The sequence below is a fragment of the Lethenteron reissneri genome, chromosome 30, assembly GCF_015708825.2.
Source record: "Lethenteron reissneri isolate LAM-NWPU_2019-01 chromosome 30, ASM1570882v1, whole genome shotgun sequence".
NCBI classification, from domain to species: Eukaryota; Metazoa; Chordata; class Hyperoartia; order Petromyzontiformes; family Petromyzontidae; genus Lethenteron; species Lethenteron reissneri.
In genome coordinates, this window is record NC_083808.1 from 5,374,622 (window position 1) to 5,399,726 (window position 25,105).

Consider the following 25,105-nt stretch of genomic DNA (forward strand, 5'->3'; position numbering starts at 1 on the left):
ACTACCACCACTATTACCAACACCACTACTACCACCACTACTACCACCACTACTACCACTACCACCACTACTACCACCACTACTACCACTACCACCACCACCATCACCACCATCACCAATACCACCACCACTACTACCACCACCACTACCACCATCACTACTACCACCACCACCATCACCACCATCACCAATACCACCACCACTACCACCACCACTACCACCACCACCACCATACCATCACCACTACCACCACCATCCACACTACCACCACCATCACCACCACTACTACCACCATCACCACCACCACCATCACCACCACCACTACCACCACCACCACTACCACCACCACTACCACCACCACTACCACCACCACCACTACCACTACCACCACCACTACCACCACCACCACTACCACCACTACCACCACCACCACCACTACCACCACTACCACCACTACCACCACCACTACCACCACCACCACTACCACCATCACCACCACTACCACCACCACCACCACTACCACCTCCACTACCACCACCACCATCACCACCACCACTACCACCACCACCACTACCAAAACCACTAACACCACCACAACTACCACCACCACTACTACCACCACTACCACCACCACCATCACCACTACCACCATCACTACCACCACCACCACTACCAACACCACTAACACCACCACCACTACCACCACCACTACCACCACCATCACCACCACCATCACCACCACTACTACCACCACCACTACCACTACCACCACCACCACTACCACCACCACCAACACCACCACCACCACTCCCAATGCCTGTCTCGCTCGGCAACCTGCCCTTCTCCATCCTGCGCGTGTGCCTCATTCATTCCACCCTCCTTCCTTTTGCGGATTTCGTCAACGAGAGATTTTTCGACGTTAAATTCTGAACATTCTCATAGTTTACCCTATCCGCATGAATCTTTATTTAAAGTGCGGAAGATTTTTTTTTTAACTGTGTTGTGTCTGACCCGTATAAGCAGCATGAACATTGCTCCTGCCTCGAATACCCATCATTTAACACCGCAATTGACCTCTCTTCTTCTGTTTATTTTTACAGGAAAACCTCTCGGATTTTCAACAACAACAAAGATCCAGCCGAGCCGTGACCAGTTTCTTTTTTTAAAGACTGCTTTGCTTCACGCCGAAGCAAACCAAAACACCCACTCAAAAGTGCGCACAGATGGGTTTTACGAACCCACAAGCTCCACTCTCATCTCTTCTGTCCTCTTTGAAACAAGCACCTATCAGGGTTGGCACAGAGCGTGATTTGGTCGTGACTTCCAGCAAAAGACCCGCTCATCTTTATCTCCCCAGTACACGAGTGATGTAGCCACACCCTGCAATGTACTCATTTGAGGTTGGGTTCACCTTGGGGAGGTCACAATTTGGTTCTAATATTTCGCCATGAGCAGAAATCGAACTAAGTTGGCCAGGATTGCAGCTCAATGTGCTAACCACCACTCAGCACTGCCGTACACCCACACGCACCGCACAGACGTACAGCACTCGAAAATCGTTGCTACCAACAATACAATACAGCAGTGCAATGAAGAAGAGATTACTTCCTGTGTTCCTGCGTGGCCCAGGAGATATACGCACACGTGTCTCTGTGTGCGCGCATCCATAGAGAGCAGTCGCACAATGGCCAGCACACCGAACTACTGACTCGGTTTCCCAAGTTTGATTCTCAGCCACGGCTAACGTAAGTGGTGAGTGATATCAGAACTGGGCACGGGCCCTCCCCTGGGTCGACTCAGCCTCAAATAAACACTCTGAGATGTATTCTTAGGTTTTTTCGGTAAAGTCACGTAGGTAAAAAATAAAAATTTATAAAAGTAAAATAAAATTTAAATCACGACGTTTCGGAGGCAACACAAGCTTCCGTCTTCAGGTGGAACCGTCACAGCACGATTGCTGTATCAAGTGAGAAGCTTGTGTTGCCTCCGAAACGTCGTGATTTTTTATTTATTTTACTTTTATTAATTATAATTATAATTTTTTACCTACGTAACTTTACCGAAAAAGCCTAAGAATATGAATCCTTGCAGTCACGAAAGCTTCAAATCTAGAACTCTGAGATGTATGCAAACAAACGTTGCCCTGGACGTGCCTTGTCCAGTACAGTTCCCATTTAAGATCGTCTGTCTGTGTGTCCCAAAGCGTTTGCGAAAATGAGGACATTGTCATCGGTTTAACATTGTTTGGCCTCATACTCAACTAAAGCTCGTGCAAAGGGCACATCGCTTTTTGAGTAGTGGGTGGAGAGGTGACCTCCTGCCAAGCCAGCCTTTAACACGTCACATGACCTCTAGAGTGCAACCCATGGCCTGGCAGAAGCGCCGAGTTGACATCACCATCACTTAGCGGGGAATGGCGGCCTATGTTATACAGTAATTTGTGCATAAGTACATAAACGTGTTATCACGTATCTGTATGTGTGCGGTAGTGTAGCGGTTAGCAAGCTGCGCGACCAAACCGGTGACCCGAGTTCGATTTCGGCTCATAACCAACAATAATAATAATACTAGTACAGCACACCGGTGTGTTGGAAAGCAAATCTACAACATTTACAATCTGAGTACGACATTTCGCCAGCAATTACAACGAGCATCACCAGCCGGTATTGCTGTACTAGTAACGAATTGGCACGTTCTGCTTACGTGACAAACCTTACAAATTGGCTGCGGCGGGTGGTGGCGGGTTTAACGACACATTTATATATTTTCGCGATCTAACCCAAAACACCCTGTATTATGGACGATATCGGTCGCGAAAGCCTACGGCGTTGAAACGACGCATACGTGTTTGCGCGTGTACATAGAGAGGGGGGGAACAATCACGCGTTGCCGTACCATGCCGTCGTGGGAGCGCTGCGAGGGCGCGATGGGCGCGCACTCGCTGGCGTGGCCGTAGCAGAAGCAGGAGCCGCGCACCACCAGCTCGTAGAGCGAGTAGTAGTACTTCTGCTTGATCTCGGAGCGCGGGTCCAGGAGGTTGTCGCCCAGCGTGTGCAGCCGCGTCAGGTTGATGCGCAGGTTCGTGATCTTCAGCAGGTCTGGGGAGGGTGGGGGTGGTGGCGGGGGGGGGGTGGCGGGGGGGGGGGGCGGACGCATGACAGACGTTATCACGGTGCTGCTGCTGCTGTTGATAGTGTCGTTGGTGTTGTTGGTGGTGTTTGTTGTTGTTGTTTACTGAGCTTCACCAATGTTGTTCCTCAACCTGTCATTTACTTGTTCTACTTATTTATCCAACAAAGCCATGCTGAGTTTGCAGGACACTTTTTCAGGAGGGTCCTGCGTTGTTGTTGTTTTTTATTTCAAAGATGTTTTCAGCCGATTAACGCTGAGTGTTTATTGTACACGGTGGGAGGAAACCGCGGGAGAACCTGGAGAAAACCCACGCGCGCGAGGGGGCAACACTCTATCCCCGCACAGATGGAAACGGGTGGCGATTGGTCCACTCGCCAGACCGCCTCGTTCTCCCGACGAGCCAGGGTGTGGCACCCCAAGGCCCTCGACGTCCACGGGAAGGGAGTTTCACAAAACAATGCGCGCCATTCACCAACCATCGCCTGTCACAGTGCCGGACCTACAGGCGTCGTCATGAAGATTCCATTCAGAAGTCATGCCGAGCGGCGCATCGCCCCGTGTGAGAGGATGGCTCGCGCAAACTCCAGTCAATCATCCTTGCAGCAGCAGTGGCATTTCGCTAAAGTCCAGGGGTGGGGAACGTCCGGCCCGCGGGCCGTAAAAGGCTCGCGAAATCATTTGGCAGTTCCAGCTATCACATTAGGGGTGAGTTAATTAAATGTTTGACCAAATGTAACAGGCTAATCTTTAAGTTGATACTTGTGTATGGCCCGCGAATGATGTTATTAATGTTCAAATGGCCCTTGGCAGAAAAAAGGTTCCCCACCCCTGGCCGCTAAACCATCGGAACAAAGACGGTCGACGCGTCGCGGCGCTCTCCGATGCGCTTCTGCGGCCGTCTGGAACGTTCTTCCTTCCGATATGAGGAAGCCACTGGGAGCTATGCACTTTAAATCATCTATACCGAAAACTCATTGCTTTGGAACTGCTTTTTGTGTTCAGTTTTCTGTCCTTCCCCCCGCCGCAACTTCGATTAGCACGGTTGGCTACGTATGGTGCAAAGGAAGTTCAACATACATACATAGCGCGGTTGGCTACATACGTAAAATACATACTATGGACTCATTCTGCGGTCCCTTCAGGCGACCTCCTGTCCACACTAGGAGGGGGTGGGGGGGGGCTACACTCTCCAACACTTTTCCTCTTCTTGAGATGTTCATCATGCATCAGTCAATACGAATTATTGTAAAATTTTAAATTTTTAAATGTGGCTTTCAGATTTTCCAATGTAGCCAAAGGAAGTAAAAAGAAAACTAACTTCTCAGTCCTCGGGGATATGTTTTTACCATACTTCACCAAGATCCTCGGTGCAAGTTGGCCAAAGGGAAGTGCAGGATTTGTTCAGACATCACTCGCCCCCGGGAATCGAACTCAGGTGACCAGTTTCACATCACAGTGCGCTTACCACTGTGCTACTGCTGTACACCCCATTCCAGGTTTAGCCTCACTATGTTTACCCCATACTTGAATTGTAAAACAGATGTGTCTCCATGGGCTCTCATCTGCTAAAATAAAGGATACTCGTTGACTAACGACTGGGCCACACAGCTCAACTGCACACACGTACAGTAGAGACGTGCCTACACCTCAGACAGGCACACACACACACATTTGCAAATGCAGATACATGCATATGCATGCAGGGCCGTCCAGAGGGTGAATTTGCCCTGGGCCCCACGCAAAAGAGGGCCCCGCAATGGGCCTGTGGATGGTGGAATAAGAGGGCCCTATGTGGTATATTCTGCCCCGGGCATCTCGGAACCTCTGAGCGGCACTTCCGATTAGCACGGTTGGCTGCGTGCGGTGCGAAAGAAGTTCAATATCCATAGATACACAGCGATAGCCTGGTGCTGCGTTGCCTGCAAGACCTCGGAGAGGCAAGCCTGACTATGTCAGCAAAACGCGTAAAACTGCATGCCTGCATCCCGTAATTGCTCCCTTGGCATATGTGCTGAGCAGCATCAGGACTCAGCTATTAAGAAATTGGAGCTAATTCACAACACATTCTCGCACTTGGCACACACACTCAGGGCATGATGAATAGCAATAATAACATTTAAACATAATATTGGAGATTGCGTTGTTACTTCAGGCGAAGCCCTCGCTGAAGCACACAGAGCTCATTAAAGTGGAGTTCACATTTTCACGTTAACCTCACTCCTCAATTCCTCCACCCCATGTCGAGGAATCACCGTCGCATCTGATCCGAACTGTGGCCGACCACCACGCCACAGGAGCACCCCTCATGCCACCGCTTGCCTCACACTGCTCGACGGTAGAACTCCCTCCTCCAACTTGTCTCTGCTCAAGTACTCAAACCCTCGTGCCTATTGCAACCTTCAATGGGGCCGTTTGCTGCTCACCACTTTGGCGTTTTGGGCCTCTGGGCCTGCGTTCGACAACTGCGAGTTTTTTTTTTAAGAACAATTATTTTTTGGGCAGCCTGGTGTGGGTGGACTAGTCGGCCAGAGACCCTGACATACACATGGCGAGCAGCAACATCAAGTCTTGCGATCGCCGGTTATCTCTCTCGCTCTCGATGGAGACAGTGAAGACTTAACAACTGCAATTTGTGGCATTGTGGCCCAACATTGTCTCGGGGGCCGCTGTTTTAGGTATAAAAATGACCGACTTGCTCACTTTCGTAACCGACTGCACTACGTTTTGAATTATTGAATTAAAGCTCTGCCCGCATGCACCGTGGATGCAATCAGGTACGCCGGGGCAATCTGCGTGTCGCTTAACCACAGTGCAGAGGTCTTGGCTACCACCCCTGTCGCGAGTTGAACAGACGGCGAGAAATGGAGCGCGTGGATCGGTATCGCTAATAAGCGCAATGTCGGGTTAACTCCCGCTCATAGGCAATGATTGGTGTTCGATAATGATTAGAAACACATGCATATAACCCATTCGCCCAGAATGCACCCGATGTCGTAAGCTAATCAGAATTTGAGCCTGGTTAATACTCGGATGGGCCACCAAGAATACCTTCAAATACCAGGGGTTGTAGGCTTAGAATGTGTTGGTGGCCGGTAGATAGCAGAACAGTGATGGATTCTTGAATCGATCTGTTACTTCCTCGTGTGTGTGTGTGGGCTTCTACGTTCTTTGGCTCCCAACCACAAACCAAACACGTATTCATAGAAGAGGATAAATAGTCTGTGCAGATTCCTCTCTGACAAAAGTATCTTGAGACTCGAATCAGGCTTTGCCTGGGTAACTAATGGAACGTTATTTTTATTTTTTGAATTAGTGAAGAGCTTAATTATGGGAATAACGTAATCAAGGCGCGTGTTTATAATAATCATATTTCCAATGGCGTATTGGATGCGGTCATGTGAGCTGCAAGTAATTAGGCGAGTGGGCAAGCCTTCTAAATTCCTTCTGAAGGAAATCATGAATTCCAGTATCGTCCAAGCAACAGGGTTGCATTGGGCCACGGGGCGAACCAGGCATTCTCCCAGTAATCTGTCCCTGGAGTTGGTAGCCACTGCATTCTCGACCCAAACCCAAAAATCTCAACTTCAATCAGCCAACTCGTGGGACAAATGCCTGAGGGAGGGGGGGGGGGGGTTGCCCAGCGGCCCGGTACAACCCTGCCCAGCCGCTCGTAATGAAAACGTCGGCGAGGAATGAGAGTCGGGGGGCAACTGACAGCGCACGGACTCGAGACGTCACAGCAGCAGCAGCAGCCGCCCTCCCTACCCTCCTCAAACCCACAACGGACGCAATCAATCGTTATTCTCATTTCTCAATCCGTCACTGGCAGGACGTTAAAGATATACTGCCCCCCCATCCCTTCCCGTGACACTTGCGCACACGTGCACAAGTGTGTATTCTGGGCGTGAAAGGCGATGCGTGCCTGCCTCGCGGTGTCAATTTGGCGGCAGCCAAAATAGGCTCTTCGCCGGAGCCCCTGGCCGGCTCCGACTGACCCCTGTTGTTTTATGGAAGAGACTCCCAGGCTCGGTCCGGCGCACTCAGCACATTGCGGGGGTAGGAAATCGCTAAAGCATGTGAGTGAGTGCGTGAGCACGCGCGTGTCTGCTCGTGGGTGGGGAGCGGGAGTGCGGCTAGCGGTCAGCGCGCCGCGCTACGAAACCCGGCGGCACCGAGTTCGATTCCCGCTCACGGCCAACACCAGTGACGAATATCTGAACCGGGCCTCCCCTAGGTCGACTCGGCCTCAAATTATTGCCCGGTGCAGTGTGTTAACATCGCCACTGGGGGGCGTGGTTTCCGGGCACCCACCCCCTCGTGTGCCGTGCCCGGGTCCTTTGTCTGCTCGCTGTCTGAGCGTCCCACGACGCGCGGTGCTGAAAACCTCACCGCGAGAGTCGTTCACTGTCGCCCCAGGGCGTCTGCGAGCGTGCGGGGCACCGCACCCGACTCCACGTAATAAGCAGGCGGGAGGCACCAGTCTTGTTGTCGCTCTCATTAAGGCGATGGCGCCTGTTGTCGATTCGTCAGATGTTCTCTTTAACGCTGTACAGGAAAACTCCTGTGGAATTTCAGTCTCAGTTCTAAACCCCCCCTCCCCTTCCTCCCCCCCCTGGCCTGCCACCCGGCAAAGACCCACTCAAGTTTTCTCCCACGCATTACCCATATTTTATTTCTTTTTTAACTATTTCCAATTCTCAATGCCAAAAAATGAACTCAGAAGAATGAGTAGTGAGTTTTTCAAAAAAACACAGCCATAACACGGTGAAAAATTTCAGACAGTTTTTTGACCAAGGTGAAAGGTCATATGTTGTACATTGTTCTTCGTCAATACCATAGGCTTATGGTTCCTTTCAGTCATAATCATCATGTATACGAATATCAGACGTGTACGAATAAAATCACCAATATAATTGCCGTTACTGACAGACTGACTCACAAATGGATAAAGTAAATTTCTTATAATGTAGGTATTTACCATTATTTACCACCGATTGGCATTTGCGAGAAATATCAGTGTTTAACTCGTAAAAAAATATATTACATGCCAGCAAAAAATAAAACTTCAACGAACCAATGTTCACATTCACCTTGTATCGTGTGGCTGTAGGGATCGGTGATCTTTATGGCAGGGTCCAGGACTTTAAAGATGACCTGCGGACAGGAATAAATTACAGAGAGTGAGAGAGAAAGAGAGAGAGAGACGCTTGTCAATCAGGGTACTCCCAGTGTGGTCCTAGAGACCCTTTTGTGAGGGGGCCAACGGTCCGTGGAGCAGAAATCAGCGGGGGCGAGCCAGGAACTCGTCGCTACACAATACGAGAGAACAAACAGGCGTGCGCCGTGGGCTTGCTTGTGGACCGCAGCGTCCTTCGGTAATAAGCCCGCACATAATGGGTGAGTTTCCAGTAGGGAAAAAGTCTGCGTTTGTTGAATTAAAAAGGGTAAGGAGACATCCGCTCCTGGCAGTCATCTATGAAATCCGTAGTCGCGTGTTCTAAGCCAGCCCCCGTCTGAGCTTTATGTTCTCTCTGTTTTTTTAATTCCACTTAAAATAATAATCGAATTCTCCGGAATATAAGGAATGCTCTGGAAAATAAATGCACCCCAATCTTAAGCCCGGTGTCAGCAAGGTTATACAAATCTGGTCACACGCACACAAAGGCACACGCACATACAAAGATCCCCCATATAGCCTTAACAGATTGTAGGGGCAAGTGCTGTTAGCAAGCACCTATGAAGGCCGGAACGGTACACGAGGGGGTGGGTGGCCAGCACCACGCCCGACCGCCTTTGTCTCCACAGTGGCGATGTTTACACACCGCACCAGGTACTCATTTCAGGCTGAGTCGACCTAGGGGAGGCACAGGACCGGTTCAGATAATCGTCACTGGTGTTGGCCGTGAGCGGGAATCGAACCCGGGTCGCCAGGTTCATAGCGCAGCGCGCTAACCGCTACACTACCGCTCCCCGCACATGCATGCACGCACACGTACACGCACACGTACACACACACGCACGCACACACGCCTGTGCAGCTACTGAATTATAAGACGCTCCCCCAACTCTTTCTTTACAATTTAGTCACGGATCTTAACATCCGGAGAATATGGTATTCTTTTTGAAGAACCCATCCCTGTAATATGTTTCCAAGCTACTAGTTTATATTTTCAGACTCTGCCTTCTCGACAGACCTGTTCTCCACCTGAAGACGGCTGCTTGCGTTGTGGCCGAAATGTCGTGAGAATTATTTTATTATGTTTTATTTTTATTATTTTATTATTTTCCTTCTACGTGACTTTACCGAAAGAACCAAGAAGATACTAGTTTATAGTTGACGTATTGCCCTCTGTCTATCTCTCTCTCTCTGTTCACTTGCTAAACATAAACCCATGCATGTAAGTGGTATTGCACAATTTACTATATCTGACAATACACAATGACAATTACGACTGCCCGAGTAAATCTGAATGATCTTCCTCAAGGACCCGGTGGTTAGACTGTGGCACAAATATCGCTGAGATTGTGATAATAAACATACAGATGTGACAATTAAGTGGTAGAAATTGGACCCAAAAATAAATCCATCATAATCATCGTCGTCATCGTCATCGTCGATCATACCACGCCTCCCATGCAGTGCATCTTGAGGCATCAGCAAAGTGTATTTGAGAAGATGATAATATCCAGAGATTCACTCAGTCAGGAAGGGATTACACACCAAATTATGGCCCAGAGGTTGAATAATTTTACACACAGGGTACAGTCGGCCTGCAATTTCACATTTGCTTTAAGTGTCCTGATAAACAAGTCAAAATATATAAGATACCCATTATCAGCAAAACAAGAGGCAAACTCTGCTCGCGTTCGCCACTGATATAAGAAACCACTTACTAAAAGCGAGCTGTCCAAATGACCAAACAGAGGGGAGTGTGAAAGAACACATTTAAAGAAAATTACAATGTATTCAGCACAAGAACATGACTTCACACGTGTAGCCATAACAGAACACGTATCTCTTTCCAGACAAATATTATTTATACTCTTTGGTTCTTTCGGTAAAGTCACGTAGGTATAAAATAAAATAAATCACAACGTTTCGGGCGAAACACAAGCGTCCGTCATCAGGTGGGAAAGCATGGCCTGCTGTTGAGGCAGACTGTTTTAAAAGGTTTGAAATGGGTGTAGCCCAAGGGTCATAAAGAAGTGGCCGGGGCTAGTGATGTTAATGTAGAGAAATTAGCAATGTAACTGTAAGATAGGAGAGCGGCCTCCTCAACGAGGGCACGGAAGTGGCCATGTCAATGTGAGAGATTAGCATGGTAATGTCAAATCGAAGAGTGGTCCTCTTGATATGCAAATTATTTTGTCAAGGCGCTCTTCGCCCCTCCATCCTAGCTTAAATAGTCGCTCCAAGCCTGGTGTGTTTCATTCAGACGCTGTCTTCTCGACAGACCTGTTCTCCACCTGAGGACGGCTGCTTGCGTTGTGGCCGAAACGTGGTGAGAATTATTTTATTATGTTTTATTTTTTTATTATTTCCATTCTACGTAACTTTACCGAAAGAACCAAGAAGATGTGTAAACCCGTCGGGAGCCACGGGCCAGAACGTGCCGCGTCGTTTGCCGGATCGGTTCCACTCTCAGCGGCGATCCCCAGGTCTGGCGGATCGGCGCAAACAACGGCAAGGGGATGGCGGGGAGCGGCGATGGCTCCCAGGGCGACGGCTCCTGTGTGCGGTCGTCAATCACCCCCCTACAACAGCCACGACAGCCGTGGCTCGACACGTGTTTCCACTCTCGTGCCCGTCGTGCGAGGGGGCTGCAGACGTCACGAGTGCCGGCGTGAGCAGGTAAGGAGACGCAACTGAAAGGAACGCACGAGGCTTCCGCAGGATCGTAGTCATCGTTAGCCTCACTTGTGGTGGTGGTGATGGTGTTTACAATTGTCATGCATTACAGGTAACGCATGGCACTTACAACTCCACGCATGTCCCCCATACCCCACTGCCTCTCATCCACGCTGCGCCCATCAGACAGCCTCACTCACCATCACACTCCACCGTGTTCTGCCTTATCTACCCCTGCAACATCAGCTCCATTCCCAGCCCCTGTCCCTCCATCCATTCCATCACGTTCTTCACTGAACGCCGTCGGATTGCATCTGAAAGCGCCCTGGAAAGGGTGCTCGATAAATGCGAAATGGAATAGAATAAATGTACCGGCACCGTGGCAGCTGCTGTCGTCGGCATCCGAGGCTCATTCGTCGGAGGGAAAGTCCCAAGGCTGCCGCAGGTTGGCATAGTGATCGTCAGCCTCGCTGATGATGGTGGCGAGGATGACAATTGCTATGCACTAACAATCGCGCATCTGTGCATGGATTCAGCAACGGTATTTGATCGTCACGCTCATGTTACGCGCACTGAGTCGTGCGTGTATGAACAGAGTGTTTAGAATGAATGCAAATTACATAGAAATGTTCGATTGATGCTCAGACGGCATTTTATAAACGAGACAAAAAATATGTCCATTCTTGAATTGAATCAAGACTTCTACAATGCAAGGAGATGCAAGGTTCCCTCCTTAATCTTAATATATAAATATATAATCAGCTAACCCAAAAAGTACTCTTTTTCTGAAAAAGTCCTGCAATGATGACGACAATCCCGCTGATGCCGCTGCAGATGAAGACGACGACGACGATGAGCGAGATGCTGCGGAAGTCAAAAGACACGGCGGTCGAAACATCGCGACGAAGGCTTGTGAGCAAACCGAACCCACGCTTGGCTGGGTCACACGCACACACGCTCAGACTACCCCCCCCCCCCCCACCACTCCAAGCCACGATCGAGGTATCTAATCGGGACACGAACGCCGAGCGAATACAGGGCACTAATTAATACACGCGTGCGCAGACACACACACACACACGATCCCTGGCCAACAGACCGTGGCCAACGCTCGGGTTGACTGGTTTCACGGACCAATAAAGAAAAACAATCGCCGGAATGAACGAGGGGCAATAACGTAACACGCGCGCGTTCAGACTAAACCAAAAAGCCCTGCAAATGAATGTGAACATATTTAGACGCGATAAGCTCTTGCGGAAACACAATAAAGCATCATTTCCCGATGCAAATTACGGGCCAAAAAACGCGAAAGGGCAGGTTACAGACCCTGAGGCTTAGAGCTCCCGTTAAAGCAAAGCGGCAGAGTGGGGAATAGAAGGAGAGCATCCGGGTTTTGACAGCACAATTACGCGAACGTTTATTTGGACAAAACAAAAAAAAGTCAACGACGATTAATCAAGAAGCGGCCATTATTTGAGTGGCGCTGGCAGCACTGGACGGCCGCAAACGACTTCTGGTTCCGCCTCTCACCGAGCTGCGAGGCGCGTGCGGTGGTGATGTGGGCAATGGTTGCGGTGCACCGTGCTATGATGATGTACGCTGCGTTGGGGATGTTAGGCACGGAGAAAATGTTTTAGACATTGGTGGGGGAAAGAAACCGTCAAGTAGCCAAGAGGTCACCCGGCGCAGGCAATAAATGAGTCGGGAGGCGATGGCTACGCACACCTGTAACCCAGCGAGTCGAGTTGTTGGATCACACAAATGTTTAGAAACCACCTTCCTGTGGGCGTCAAGAAGGTGCTGTACCCCGGCTTACCAGGAGAAGGGGGTATGAAAAAGTGCGGATTAATATCATATCTCCCTTCCGTATTGGATCGAGGGTTGCTCCCTCGCATGCGTGGGTTTTCGCTGGGTGCTCCGGTTTGTCTCCTACATATGTCTCATTAATTGGCTGGAAGCATCTGAATATGTGAAGGACTCCAGAGCATGGGAAATTGTTGGCACTGGGCTTCTGACTTGTTTGCGGTTCCTCAGCGAATGCGAGACGCTTTATAAAACTAAACATTATTATTAATATGGAGGTGGCACAGGATATGATATTGTTATTACCACCCACCCAAAAGTTTGAGTAGCAACTTCCCCCACAACACCCCCGATGCAGAGAGAGAGACCTTAGTTTCAGCCGTGTCTGTCCAAAAGGTACTTCACGCACCCGGAACACCACATCAAGTATATCCCTCGCTATGGCTGCGGCTACTCAGTAGTCACGTGACGACTACTCCAGACTTACGAGTCATCCAGAGACAAAGTGATCAATTAAACCCTTTCCCGTTCTGAGACGTCTGTAAGTTGCAGGGTGGGGGTGTCGCCTGTTCACCGCTGAATCTTGGAACGCGCAAGTGGTTCAGCGTTAATTTTATTTAGAGCGGCGTAGCGCCGTTATTTTTAAAGACATTGTACTCACCGCAGAGAATTGTAGCGACAGGTGCGCACTCTACGATAGCTGGCACCAAACTGTGCCAGGCGGCCTCCCGCATGGCCTTGTGGGAGCTTCGGTACCGATAAAGTTATATCAAACAAATTCCGGTACGTGTACATCATCGGATGACGTGCACGTACGTCGTCAGAACGGGAGAGGGTTCAGCGAAATATAAAACTGACAAATGAACGCGCGGTGGGAGGGGGGGGGGGGTTTGGTACAGACCTCGCCCTCGGTGGACGGCTCGATGTCGGAGTAGCGCGACTCGCACACCACGTCGTCCACGCGCTGCAGCGTTCGCGTCGCGATTCCCGGGAACGCCGCGTCGCAGTCGTACGCAAAGTAGCGGTACGGCTTCCACGAACGGCCAAAGTTCGACGAACGCTCCACCAGCATGGCGGCCGGCCTGAACGTCTGCGCGGGAACACAAGCACAAAGACACAATGATCCCCCGTGTAGCCGTCAACAGGCCGTTGGGGCGAGTGTTGTTAGCGAGCAGCACCTACAAAGGTCAGCACGGCACAAGATGGGGTGGGTGGCAAGCGCCACGCCCGGCCGCTTTTTCTCCCCAGTTGCGATGTTTACACATCACACTTGAAATGCATTTGAGGCTGAGTTTAACTAGGGGAGGTCCAGGACCGGTTCAGATATTCGCCGTAACCACTGCGCACCACGAGCACACACGCACACATGCGCGCACTCGTGCGTGTGCGGTCGGAGATTAATGTCAGCTGGGTCTCTGTCCGGGTCAGTGACTAAGAAGGATTTCCACCTGTCCTGATTTTCCCAGGGTGGTCTTCTTCTAGAGCTAAGTCGGAAAATCTTCCCGGGAACATTAAAAGTCCATGCTTTGTCGGTTGTGGAAAAATGAGGAAGCTGTCCTGGAAAAATCGATCATTCTTACTGGGACACAAAAGCTGTGGGGGTTTTGTCAGTTTGGTAATAATACACCACCAAGACGATGCATTTCGTATCCCTGCTCTTCCCCGTATCGTGAAATATTCTTTTGTTACGTGAAATCGCCTGGATTTGTTTCTACCTCAGGAGGTGGCAACCAGAAAATATGTTCGCGCACAGTAAACCACATCGAGTGTACGCCGTCACCGTGGCAACCCACAACACCTCTACCGGCCCCCACGATCCGACAGCAGCTCAAGTCGAAGGCGTGGGGACACAGGCTTTTGGTGGCACAGCCTCTGCGGATTGCGAGTGGCACTGGACCCGTGTGAAGTCGTGCAACCCCCCCCCCTCCACCTTGAAGGTCATGATGAGATGAGTGAAGTGAAACTCTGCCTCCAGGTCCAGCTGTATGGTGACCTTCTCGACGCCTGCACACCAAGACGGCAAGATCGAGAACAGGAGATAAAGGCACGTGCTTTTGTGTCGGGACTTTTGTCAAACCACTCCAAGGCACCTTCAGATACAGCTATACATTACTCATCATTCTGATAAGCTCCCCCTCTCCTCCCCCCCCCCAACTTGTATTTAAGGGCTTGCATCTTGAATCCTTGCCTCACTTGATGCAGCAAATCTGGCTGTGACGGTCCCACCTGATGACGGAGACTTGTGTTGCCTCCGAAACGTCGTGATTTTATTGTTTTATTTTTATTAATTATAAGTTCATTTTTTACCTACGTGACTTTACCGAAAGAACTAAGAGTATTACTCATCATCATCACAGTTAAATATGAAGCTTGCGGCTTTCAACCATTTGCCACGATTCATCTTTTCACGAGCCTTACAATAAGCCTATACGTTGCACATCATCAATGCTGCGATGGGAGATTAATCACGCAGAATCAATCGTCGACTACACTGCCGCTCGTCAAAGGTCTTACTTGCGAGCCATAACATCACCATTCCGCACTTTAGAGTTCAGCAAGCGACGTTCAACTATTCGGCGCGCATCCCCTTCTCATGAGGGCGATCACCCTGAAATATCCCTCGTGCAAAAAAGAGTCGCGTTTCTTAAGGCCTAACTCGAAACCAACAAGAAGGGGTGGGTGAGGTCGAATAATTCGCTTCACAATGACGGGGGGGGGGGCGCGCTTGATCAGACGAGAGCTCTGTCACCGCTGCCACGCCACGTGCACTACCGGGGGGGGGGGGGTCTACGAAGTTCGGTGGAATTCCAGCGATTGTGGCCCAGCGCTAGTGACCTGAGGTGGGGAGTGTGCGTGGGAGCTACGACACGCTTTAAATGCCAACAAGCAAAAAAAATCCATAACACAGGTTTTTTTTTGGGTTAGATTGCGTAAATATATAAAAGTGTCGTTAAACCCGCCGCCACCCGACACAGCCAATTATCATGGTTTTTTTTGGCTCTGTCGGGTGGTGGTGGGTTTAACGACACATTTATATATTTACAGACACAGCCAAAAAACCTTACTAATTGACTGTGTCGGGTGGCGGCGGGTTTAACGACACTTTTATATATTTACGCGATCTAACCCAAAAAAAATCTCTATTATAGGACGATATTAGTCGCGAAAGCCTGCATCGTGTTAAACCAAAAATCACAGCAACAGGGGCCGGCGGGCCGGCGGGCGGGTGAGTGGGTGGCTGACTCGGGGTCAAACTCAAGTACCGACGAGCGCGCATGCTGGTGTTGAGATGGTTCGCGCTCCGTCCGCACGCCCACCGACCGTTTTCCGCCTGCCACCAGGTCATGCGTCGGCTGGGCGCGAAGGACGTCACGACGTTTTCGATGCGGTGGCTGTTGGGGTTGCGCCCCGGTTGGTACGGCCGCCGCGAGTCGCAGTGGAAGCACTTCTCCTGCTCCTGTTGCAGCACACGGAGTGGCAGGGCACGTGCGGGTTTCATTGCCGCGCCAAACCTCGCAACAAACCCGCCACGCCGACCAGGTCCATCGCAAGGGGGGGGGGGGGGGTGGTGACGATTGCAAGAATAAAAATAAAATTGTCTATCAAACCTATTGGCCTCTCGGCGGGAATAGCTTCAAAGCCTGGACTGGTTTCGCCCTACTTGAGCTCATCAGAAGCCAGGCGTGCTTAACGTATACTCGCTAATTGCAATTGCTGGCTGAAGGGCCTCCACTAACAGGGAGCTCTGTAGGGCCTCCAAAGAGGTATTTGGCCTACTCTTTAACACCGGCCAGCCATCTAATTGTAATAATAACAATGCCACTTATTTATCCATAAAGGCCTCAGTAATTCCAGCCACTATTTATCGTGGGTTGGTGAATGAGAGATTGTGGCTGGGTCCATGGTGCGTTCATGTAACACACCTTGCCATCATCACCTCGTTCCTTCTGTAAGATCCCACAGTTGCTGCGTCGCGGACACTATCAGTGGTGAGCGATATCTGAACCAATCTCTGCCTACCCCCGTTCACTGACCATGTGGCGCGGGATGAAGTATAGGTCGCACACACCGCCATGGCTGACACGGCATGGCGCGGAGGCTTTAATAGATATCAAGTGGTGGATTGAAAAATGGTCTGTAAATAATCCAGTTTAATTAACTTGCAAATCTCCCAATTAAACCTGTCCGATGGATCGTCGCAATTTGGCAGTGTGGAGAGATGGTGTTTCATGTGTCTGTGCAGTATAGAGGAGCACAGATCTGAATGAGTGCATGTGGCAAATACGGCTTGGCAAGATCGCTTAATGGCCAGATGTGTTTATGGAAAAGGAAGAAGGAATCCGAATGAAAAGTTCTTGGCCGGCGCTCCTCTCGCTTGGCTTCGTTGTCAATGCGCACATTGTTACGAAGCCCGCCGAATCGCTCTTGTGATGACTCGGCAGTTTATGATGGCCACTTTGCTTAAAAAACGAGAAGGGGAGTCATTTAAAACAACTTCAGCGTCGCTGTCACGGACACACATATATTCCATCATATCGGTTGACGCGGGTACGAAACTAAACATTTCACAAAGGCACGTAGAAGGGAAATAATAAAATAATAAAAATAAAACATAATAAAATAATTTTCCCGACGTTTCGGCCACAACGCAAGCAGCCATCCTCAGGTGAAGAACAGGTCTGTCGGAAAGACAGCGTCTGAATGAATCGTGAATGATTCATTTCGACGTTCAGACGCTGTCTTTCCGACAGACCTGTTCTCCACCTGAGGACGGCTACTTGCGTTGTGGCCGAAACGTCGTGAGAATTATTTTATTATGTTTTATTTTTATTATTTTATTATTTCCCTTCTACGTGACTTTACCGAAAGAACCAAGAAGATGAATCCCTGCAGTCACGAAAGCTTCAAATCGAAATTTCACAAAGCGTGACCCACGGAAGACCTCTGTTAGAAAAAGTGCAGGACCCGTAGCACATGCTGCTTTTGCTACTAGGATAATCCGGCACTGGCCTGGACACGTGCTTTGGTGGGCACCGCCACCAATGCCAAAAAGGGGGTTGTTATAGGCTGCGTCGGGGACATGGTGTCAGGAGAGGCAGTGTAGAAAAAGCAATTGTTGTATTGCACTGTGCTCCAACGTCTACGGTCCCCTGCCTTCGTCAACATGCCCTAACCAGCGTGGTGTGTCGCATGGTGATTCGCAACGCGTGGGAAGGCCTCCATCCAGCAGTGGATTAACACAGGGGCTGTGTATGCAAATAACGGCGCTAATGGTTATGAATCGGCCTCCGTCGATTATGATTGCACTGCTCCTGTGAGTGATGATGATGATGACTGAATGATGAATGATTGCTGCTACTGCTGAACAATTATGTAACTGCTGTTGTTTCATTGTAATGTGCAGCTGCAGCTGCTGATGATGAATGCCACTGCCCATTTCTAATTATTTTTACTGCTATAATTGCAATTCTATTGCCTCAGCTGCTAATTTGACCACGGATGATGGTGATGACGCTGCTAATGATGATGACAACCACTGACACCGTCATCAATCCATCACCCTCATTACCACCTAACATCGTGACGACGACCACCATCACCAAGACCAAAGACAAAGATCCCCCGTATAGCCTTTAACAGACTGTTGAGTCAAGTGCAGTTAGCGAGTACTATTCAAGGCCCGGTGCAGCACACGAGTGGGTGGCCAGCACCGTGTTCGGCCGCCTTTGTCTCCCCAGTGCTGATGCTTACGCACCGCACCCAGGTTCTCATTTTAGGCTGAGTCGACCAAGGGAAGAAAGGCCCCGTGACCGGTTTAGATCATCGTCATCGTGAGCGGGAATCGAACTTCTAAGAACACCACCACCACCACGATCACCAACCACCACCAATCAGTCCATCACCACCACCGCAGCCACCAGCACCACCACCATCAACCACCACCATCAGTCCATCACCACAGCCACCACCACCACGATCATGAACCACCACCATCAGTCCGTCACCACCACCGCAGCCACCAGCACCACCACACGATCATCACCACCACCACCACCATCAGTCCATCACCGCGACCACCACAGTAGCCACCAGGAACACCACCACGATCATCAACCACCACCATCAGTCCATCACCACCACCGTATCCACCACCACCACGATCATCAACCACCACCATCAGTCCATCACCACCACCGCAGCCACCACCACCACCAACCACCACCATCAGTCCATCACCACAGCCACCACCACCACGATCATCAACCACCACCATCAGTCCATCACCACAGCCACCACCACCACGATCATCAACCACCACCATCAGTCCATCACCACCAGCACCACCGCCACTCGCCTGCAGGTGGCTCACGATGCAGTATCGCTGGCGCGAGACGAGGCCGCACGTGGACGATGCGGAGATCTTGTCCGCCCTGCCGACGAGGAGGTCCCCCGTCACGGGGTAGCAGCTGCCCTGCGCGCATCCGTGCGCCGCACCCCACGTCTCCTGCGAGGCCACGGAGGCGCCCAGCGCCACACACAGCAGCACTGGGGGGGGGGCCGGGGGGGGGGCACGGGGGGGAGGGAGTGGGGGCACGGGAGGTATGGGGGGGCACGGGGGTGGTACCAGTCGCGTGAGCTGATTTCATGAAAAAATTGTGGTGCAATAAATATCAGCTCATAGTCAAAATCCTACTCGAAAAGATATCATTGCTATACGAATAAATTCCAGATTTGAAGCTTTCGTGACTGCAAGTATTCATATTCTTAGGTTTTTTCGGTAAAGGCACATAGGTAAAAAATAAAAATTAATAAAAGTTAAATAAAATTATTTATTTTATTTTACTTTTATTAATTTAAAAAAATAAAAATTAATAAAAGTAAAATAAAATTATTTATTTTATTTTACTTTTATTAATTTAAATTTTTTACCTACGTGACTTTACCGAAAAAACCTAAGAATATGTATACGAATAAACCCCGATTAATATCAGCTCATATTCAAATCCTACTAAAACATAAGCTAATTACACACCTGTCAAACCATTCGGTTTTCCCCGTATTCTTAGACAGGGAAATTGAGTTGTCAGGTCCATACGGCGTACAGCCGTTTCAATACGGGCAACAAAGTCTATTTGTTGGTGTTTCTCCCTTGTGATGGGACTTTGTGGCATGAACGTTGAGATTTATAAGGGCACGGGGTGACCAACAAGGTCTGAAATGGTCTGCAATAAGGTAGGCGCTGATAAGGGGTTGACAGGTATGTACTGGCAAAGGAGATCCCATGAGGTATGTGATTATCATGTTTTTGTAACTGTCGTTGTAATGTTCTTACCAGTCTCTACTGAACATCTGTGAAAAAGAGCTTTATAACTCATCGGATTCCTTCAGCACAGTATACATAAATATTCTTATCGTGATTTTAAACGTATACATATAAACCCGATAAATCTCATTCAAATCCTACTAAACTTAAGAAAATGAATATACATCTAAACGCCAATTAATGGCAGCTAATATTAAAATCATAGTAAACATAAGATAATGGATATGCATATAATACAAAAGCTCATTAAAATCCTAGTAAACATAAGATAATTAATATTTTTCAATTTAAAGCTTTCGTGACTACAGGGATTCATATTCTTAGTTCTTTCAGTAAAGTCACGTAGAAGGGAAATAAGATAATTTTACTGGTTTCTTTTTATTATTTCAGTATTTCCCTTCTACGTGACTTTACCGAAAGAACCAAGAACAGGTCCCTGCGGGGTGGGCTGGTAGGAACGAACAAATGAATGGCTATAATAAAATGAAATGGCAGGGGGTACGATACGAAGGGAGAGTTTGAGGCCTAGTTCTAGGCTTTAGGCCTAGCTGTAGGCTTTAGGCCGCTGTGAGTTAATTTTTAATTTAAATGTTTTAATTAAAAACTATCTCAGGGAATTATAAGGGAATGTTACACTTGTTTAGCCAGGAAAGCCTCACTGAGTCTAAAGGTTTTTGTAGGGTCCTGCCAAGTGTTTGCAGTAGGGGGCGATGTTGCTACACGGACGGACGGACGGACGATATAATCTATTGTAGGCTGGTTCACTTCGTTCCTACCAGTAATATTGTCTACATCTCTTAACTCGTCTCGCTGCGTCTCATTCTGGTGTCGACATCGACCGCGGCCCCTTCTCTCGTTTCGCGCCCTGTGTGTGTCTCTCTGTGTCTCTCTTTGTGTCTCTCTCTGTGTCTCTCTCTGTCTCTCTGTCTCTGTCTCTCTCTCTCTGTGTGTGTCTCTCTCTGTGTCTCTCTGTGTGTGTCTCTCTGTGCCTCTCTGTGTCTCTCTGTGTGTGTCTCTCTGTGTCTCTCTCTGTCTCTCTGTCTCTGTCTCTCTCTCTCTCTGTCTCTCTCTGTGTCTCTCTGTGTGTGTCTCTCTGTGTCTCTCTGTGTGTGTCTCTCTGTGTCTCTCTCTGTCTCTCTCTCTCTCTCTGTGTCTCTCTGTGTGTGTCTCTCTGTGTCTCTCTTTCTGTCCCTCTGTCTCGTCTCGCTGCTTCTCTGCGACTTCTGCCTACGTTGGCTCCACGTGCTCGCTTCGTACAGGGCCACTTCACGAATGTCCAATCCACCAAGTGTAACTTCTTCATAAACTTCAGAGAGCCACCACCACCAACAACAACAACATCAGCGCAACCGCGAATACCAAGGCGGTAGAGGAGATACCATGACCGCTTTTTTTACGATCAGAGAAAACAAGAAGATGCTCGGTGTAGTCGGCACTTTGCTTCGTTTATCATTTTGTTTTTGTTTCAATGCTTTGCTTTATGTGCCTCCACCCCCTTTTTTTAATGAAATATTTCACGAAAGATTATCTCTCTTCTCTCTCCCCTCCCTCTCCTCCCTCTCTCTTCCCCTCTCTTTTTAATGTTTTCTATGTTTTTTGTATTATTATGACCGCTCTTCTTCACGCCGTGGGTTCCGCGGACTCAGTTGCAAAGCGATAGTCCACAGTGAGGGCTGCACATAAGAAGGAGCTCTAAATAGTCCCTGAAGCTGACAACATTCTATTCTGGTTCGGCGACTTGGTCGGTCTTGCGCAGAACGGACAAAATCATCCAGAATGCGCTTCCCCCCATCTCGTTGTGTGTCTGATAAAGCTACGAAAAAAAGTCAACGCATCCAACGATAAAAAGGAAAAATATCTATAACAAGTGACGTTTCGGGCGCCTGCGATTTGCACAATGTACGGTGCGAAAGAAGTTATACATACAATGACCATTTAATTATTTGGTGATACTGCGTTGGCAGTGGGTGATGCATAAGCACAACAAATCTCGACACATTCGTTAATAAGACAGCCTTAGCCAGGAAAAAAGTATGTAATATGCGACGTTTCAGGCTATGGCCCTTCGTCATTGCACATAGAGAAATCGTGGATAAGAGTCAGAGACTGCACGATACACCGTAGGGCCTGATGATAATTAAACATGTTTTATGTTTCCTGATTAACGGGGTTTAAATTGGCATATTAATTATCCATAGACAAACCCTTCAATAATCATGAATGTACGACTACTGCATAAAACATTTAATACAGGTTTTTTTAGGTTAGATCGTGTAAATATATAAATGTGTCGTTAAACCCGCCACCACCCGACACAGCCAATTAGTGAGGTTTGTCACGTAAACAGAACGTGCCAATTCGTTACTAGTACAGCAAAGCCACAACATTTACAATCTGAATACGACGTTTTCGCCAGTAATTACAACTAGCTTCATCAGGCGACAGCCAGATGTGTGTAGAAAACCTCCTGTTTCGTTCCTTAAATAGAGGCGTAGATGTGATGACAACAGTTACGTGCTCTTCTTGCGCGTAATGGGAGGGGGTATTAATGATTGCATATGAACAGAACATGGATTAATGAAAATGGATGAATTAATCCATGCTCTGTTTACGTGACAAAACTTCTTAATTGGCTGTGTCGGGTGGTGGCGGGTTTAACGAACATGTATATATTTACGCGATCTAACACAAATTAAACCTCTATTGTGGATGATATTGGTCGCGAAAGCCTACGGCGTGTTAAACTGCATAAAATGTTGCTGACACATTGCATTATGGGTAACCCTGTTGCAGCGTTGTCACCAAATAATGAAATTTTTTTAAAAACCTAATAGATGTATGTATTAGCACTTTGTTGGAACTTCTTTCGCACCGTACGTCGCCAACCGTGCTAATCGGACGAGGTTATGATGTAACCACACTGCAACAGGGGTTACCTACTCATAAAAAATATCTCATTAATAGGTCAAACTCTCTCGACGAACATTTGGAGATGTAGATGATAATAGCTAACGGTAACTGGCTTGATTCGCTTTCTGTCGGCTTTCGCGTCACACGCCACAGGAGGCCAATTACTCGGTTAACTGGTGAAAATCGTATGCATATACATGGAGCACAAAATTTAAAGAAATGTTGAGGCTGGTTAACTGAACCCAATCAACAGTAATTTTAGGGAAAAGCATTTTTATTTTCAGATTTTTCTCTATTGATCATTAATAGCTCTCGAGCCATTCCAGAGCACAAATAGAATGTACAGCAGTTACTCTGTGACTGCCTCAGTTGTCTATATGCAGTATTACAAAGTCAAAGACCCCCCGCATAGCCTTAACAGACTGTTGGGGCAAGTGCTGTTAGCGAGCACCTATGAAGGCCGGCACGGTACACGAGGGGGTGGGTGGGCCAGCACCACGCCCGGCCGCCTTTGTCTCCCCAGTGGCGATATTTACACACCGCACCAGGTACCCATCTGAGGCTGAGTCGACCTAAGGGAGGCTCAGACGGGTTCAAATATTCGTCACTGGTGTTGGCCGTGAGCGGGAGTCGAACCCGCGTTGCCGGGTTCGTAGCGCAGCGCGCTAACCACTACACCACCGCTCCCATACACACACCAACACACACAGACACACTCGCTCGCGGACACATCGCACACCAAGCTTACCGGCTCTGTAGAGCATTGCCTCGTCTTCATTCATTATTCGTGTTGTAACGAGAGACTTCCAACTCACATCACACGCGCACGAAAACACTTCCCCGATATTACTCCAAAGTTTCAAACTCGCTCTACCCAGACAGCAGCTATGTATCTATTTAAATCGAATAGCCAAATCATTCCCCTGTAGCATCAGCGCTGAATTAATTAATTACACGCTTGATTGCGTTATATAATTTACACGCGTGGTGTGCAACCCGCCCCCCTCTCGACTGAACACGATGGTGCGGTGACTGAACGAGAGTTGGAGGCCAGCAACTCTCCACGCCGCGTCTGCGTTCTGCGTTCCACGCTCCCTCCCTCCATCCCTCCCTCCCTCCATCCCTCCCTCCCTCCCTCCCTCCCTCCCTCCATCCCTCCCTCCCTCCCTCCATCCCTCCCTCCCTCCCTCCATCCCTCCCTCCCTCCATCCCTCCCTCCCTCCCTCCCTCCCTCCATCCCTCCCTCCCTCCATCCCTCCCTCCCTCCATCCCTCCCTCCCTCCATCCCTCCCTCCCTCCCTCCCTCCATCCCTCCCTCCCTCCATCCCTCCCTCCCTCCATCCCTCCCTCCCTCCCTCCCTCCCTCCATCCCTCCCTCCCTCCATCCCTCCCTCCCTCCCTCCCTCCATCCCTCCCTCCCTCCCTCCCTCCTCCCTCCTCCCTTCGTTCCTCCTCCTGCTCTGCAACACGCTTTATTTTTGGGATCAACATTCCATGGACCTTTTCAGCCACAGCTGATGTCCCCATCCGCGCTGCCAACGCACGCGCAAACACGCTTCGGTTTATTTTATTTTTGGACATTTCAATGGCGCATTGTCGTCGGTGCGGTGTTATTTGTTGTCGCGGTTTTGTGTCTCGCGATCTCAACGCCTGCGGGACGGGGTGGGATTGCGCCAAAGTCGACGAACCGAGCAGCAGCAGAAGCAGCAACACGTGCAGCAGAGGACAGACGCGGGTGGCGTCGTCACCGCGACATTAGCAGCTCAGGGGGTGCGGCAATCGGTCAAGTTGGAGGGGTCCCAATATTTGATTTGGGGCCGTCCGTAAATGACGTCACGCAACTAGGGGGGGGGGGTCAGACATTTGTGACGATGTGTGACCAGGGGGGGGGGGGTTTGAGAAATGTGACGTCACATCAAAATGCGCAACTTTCAATAAACAACACATTCTACTTAATTAACTAGACTTTTTAATCAATGTTTTCTCCTACAACATCAGAGTGCAGCGCCACATTAAATACGCACTACAATGACAATAGTTTAAAGCGATCTGAAGCGTGTTTTATTTTTGGGGGGGGGGGGGCAGAG

General features: G+C 49.2%; 1 protein-coding gene across 1 annotated transcript in view; it reads right to left on the reverse strand.

Moving 5' to 3' along the window:
- LOC133349442 (laminin subunit beta-2-like) overlaps positions 1-24,089 on the reverse strand; it is a 74,487-nt gene extending 50,398 nt beyond the window's left edge. The window contains 7 exon segments of the mRNA XM_061562884.1: positions 2,896-3,098; positions 8,223-8,286; positions 13,686-13,874; positions 14,715-14,788; positions 16,106-16,241; positions 19,140-19,330; positions 23,767-24,089. Coding sequence (XP_061418868.1) covers positions 2,896-3,098; positions 8,223-8,286; positions 13,686-13,874; positions 14,715-14,788; positions 16,106-16,241; positions 19,140-19,330; positions 23,767-23,800 — 891 coding nt within the window. The 5' untranslated portion in view covers positions 23,801-24,089.
- Between the last annotated feature and the right edge of the window lie 1,016 nt (positions 24,090-25,105).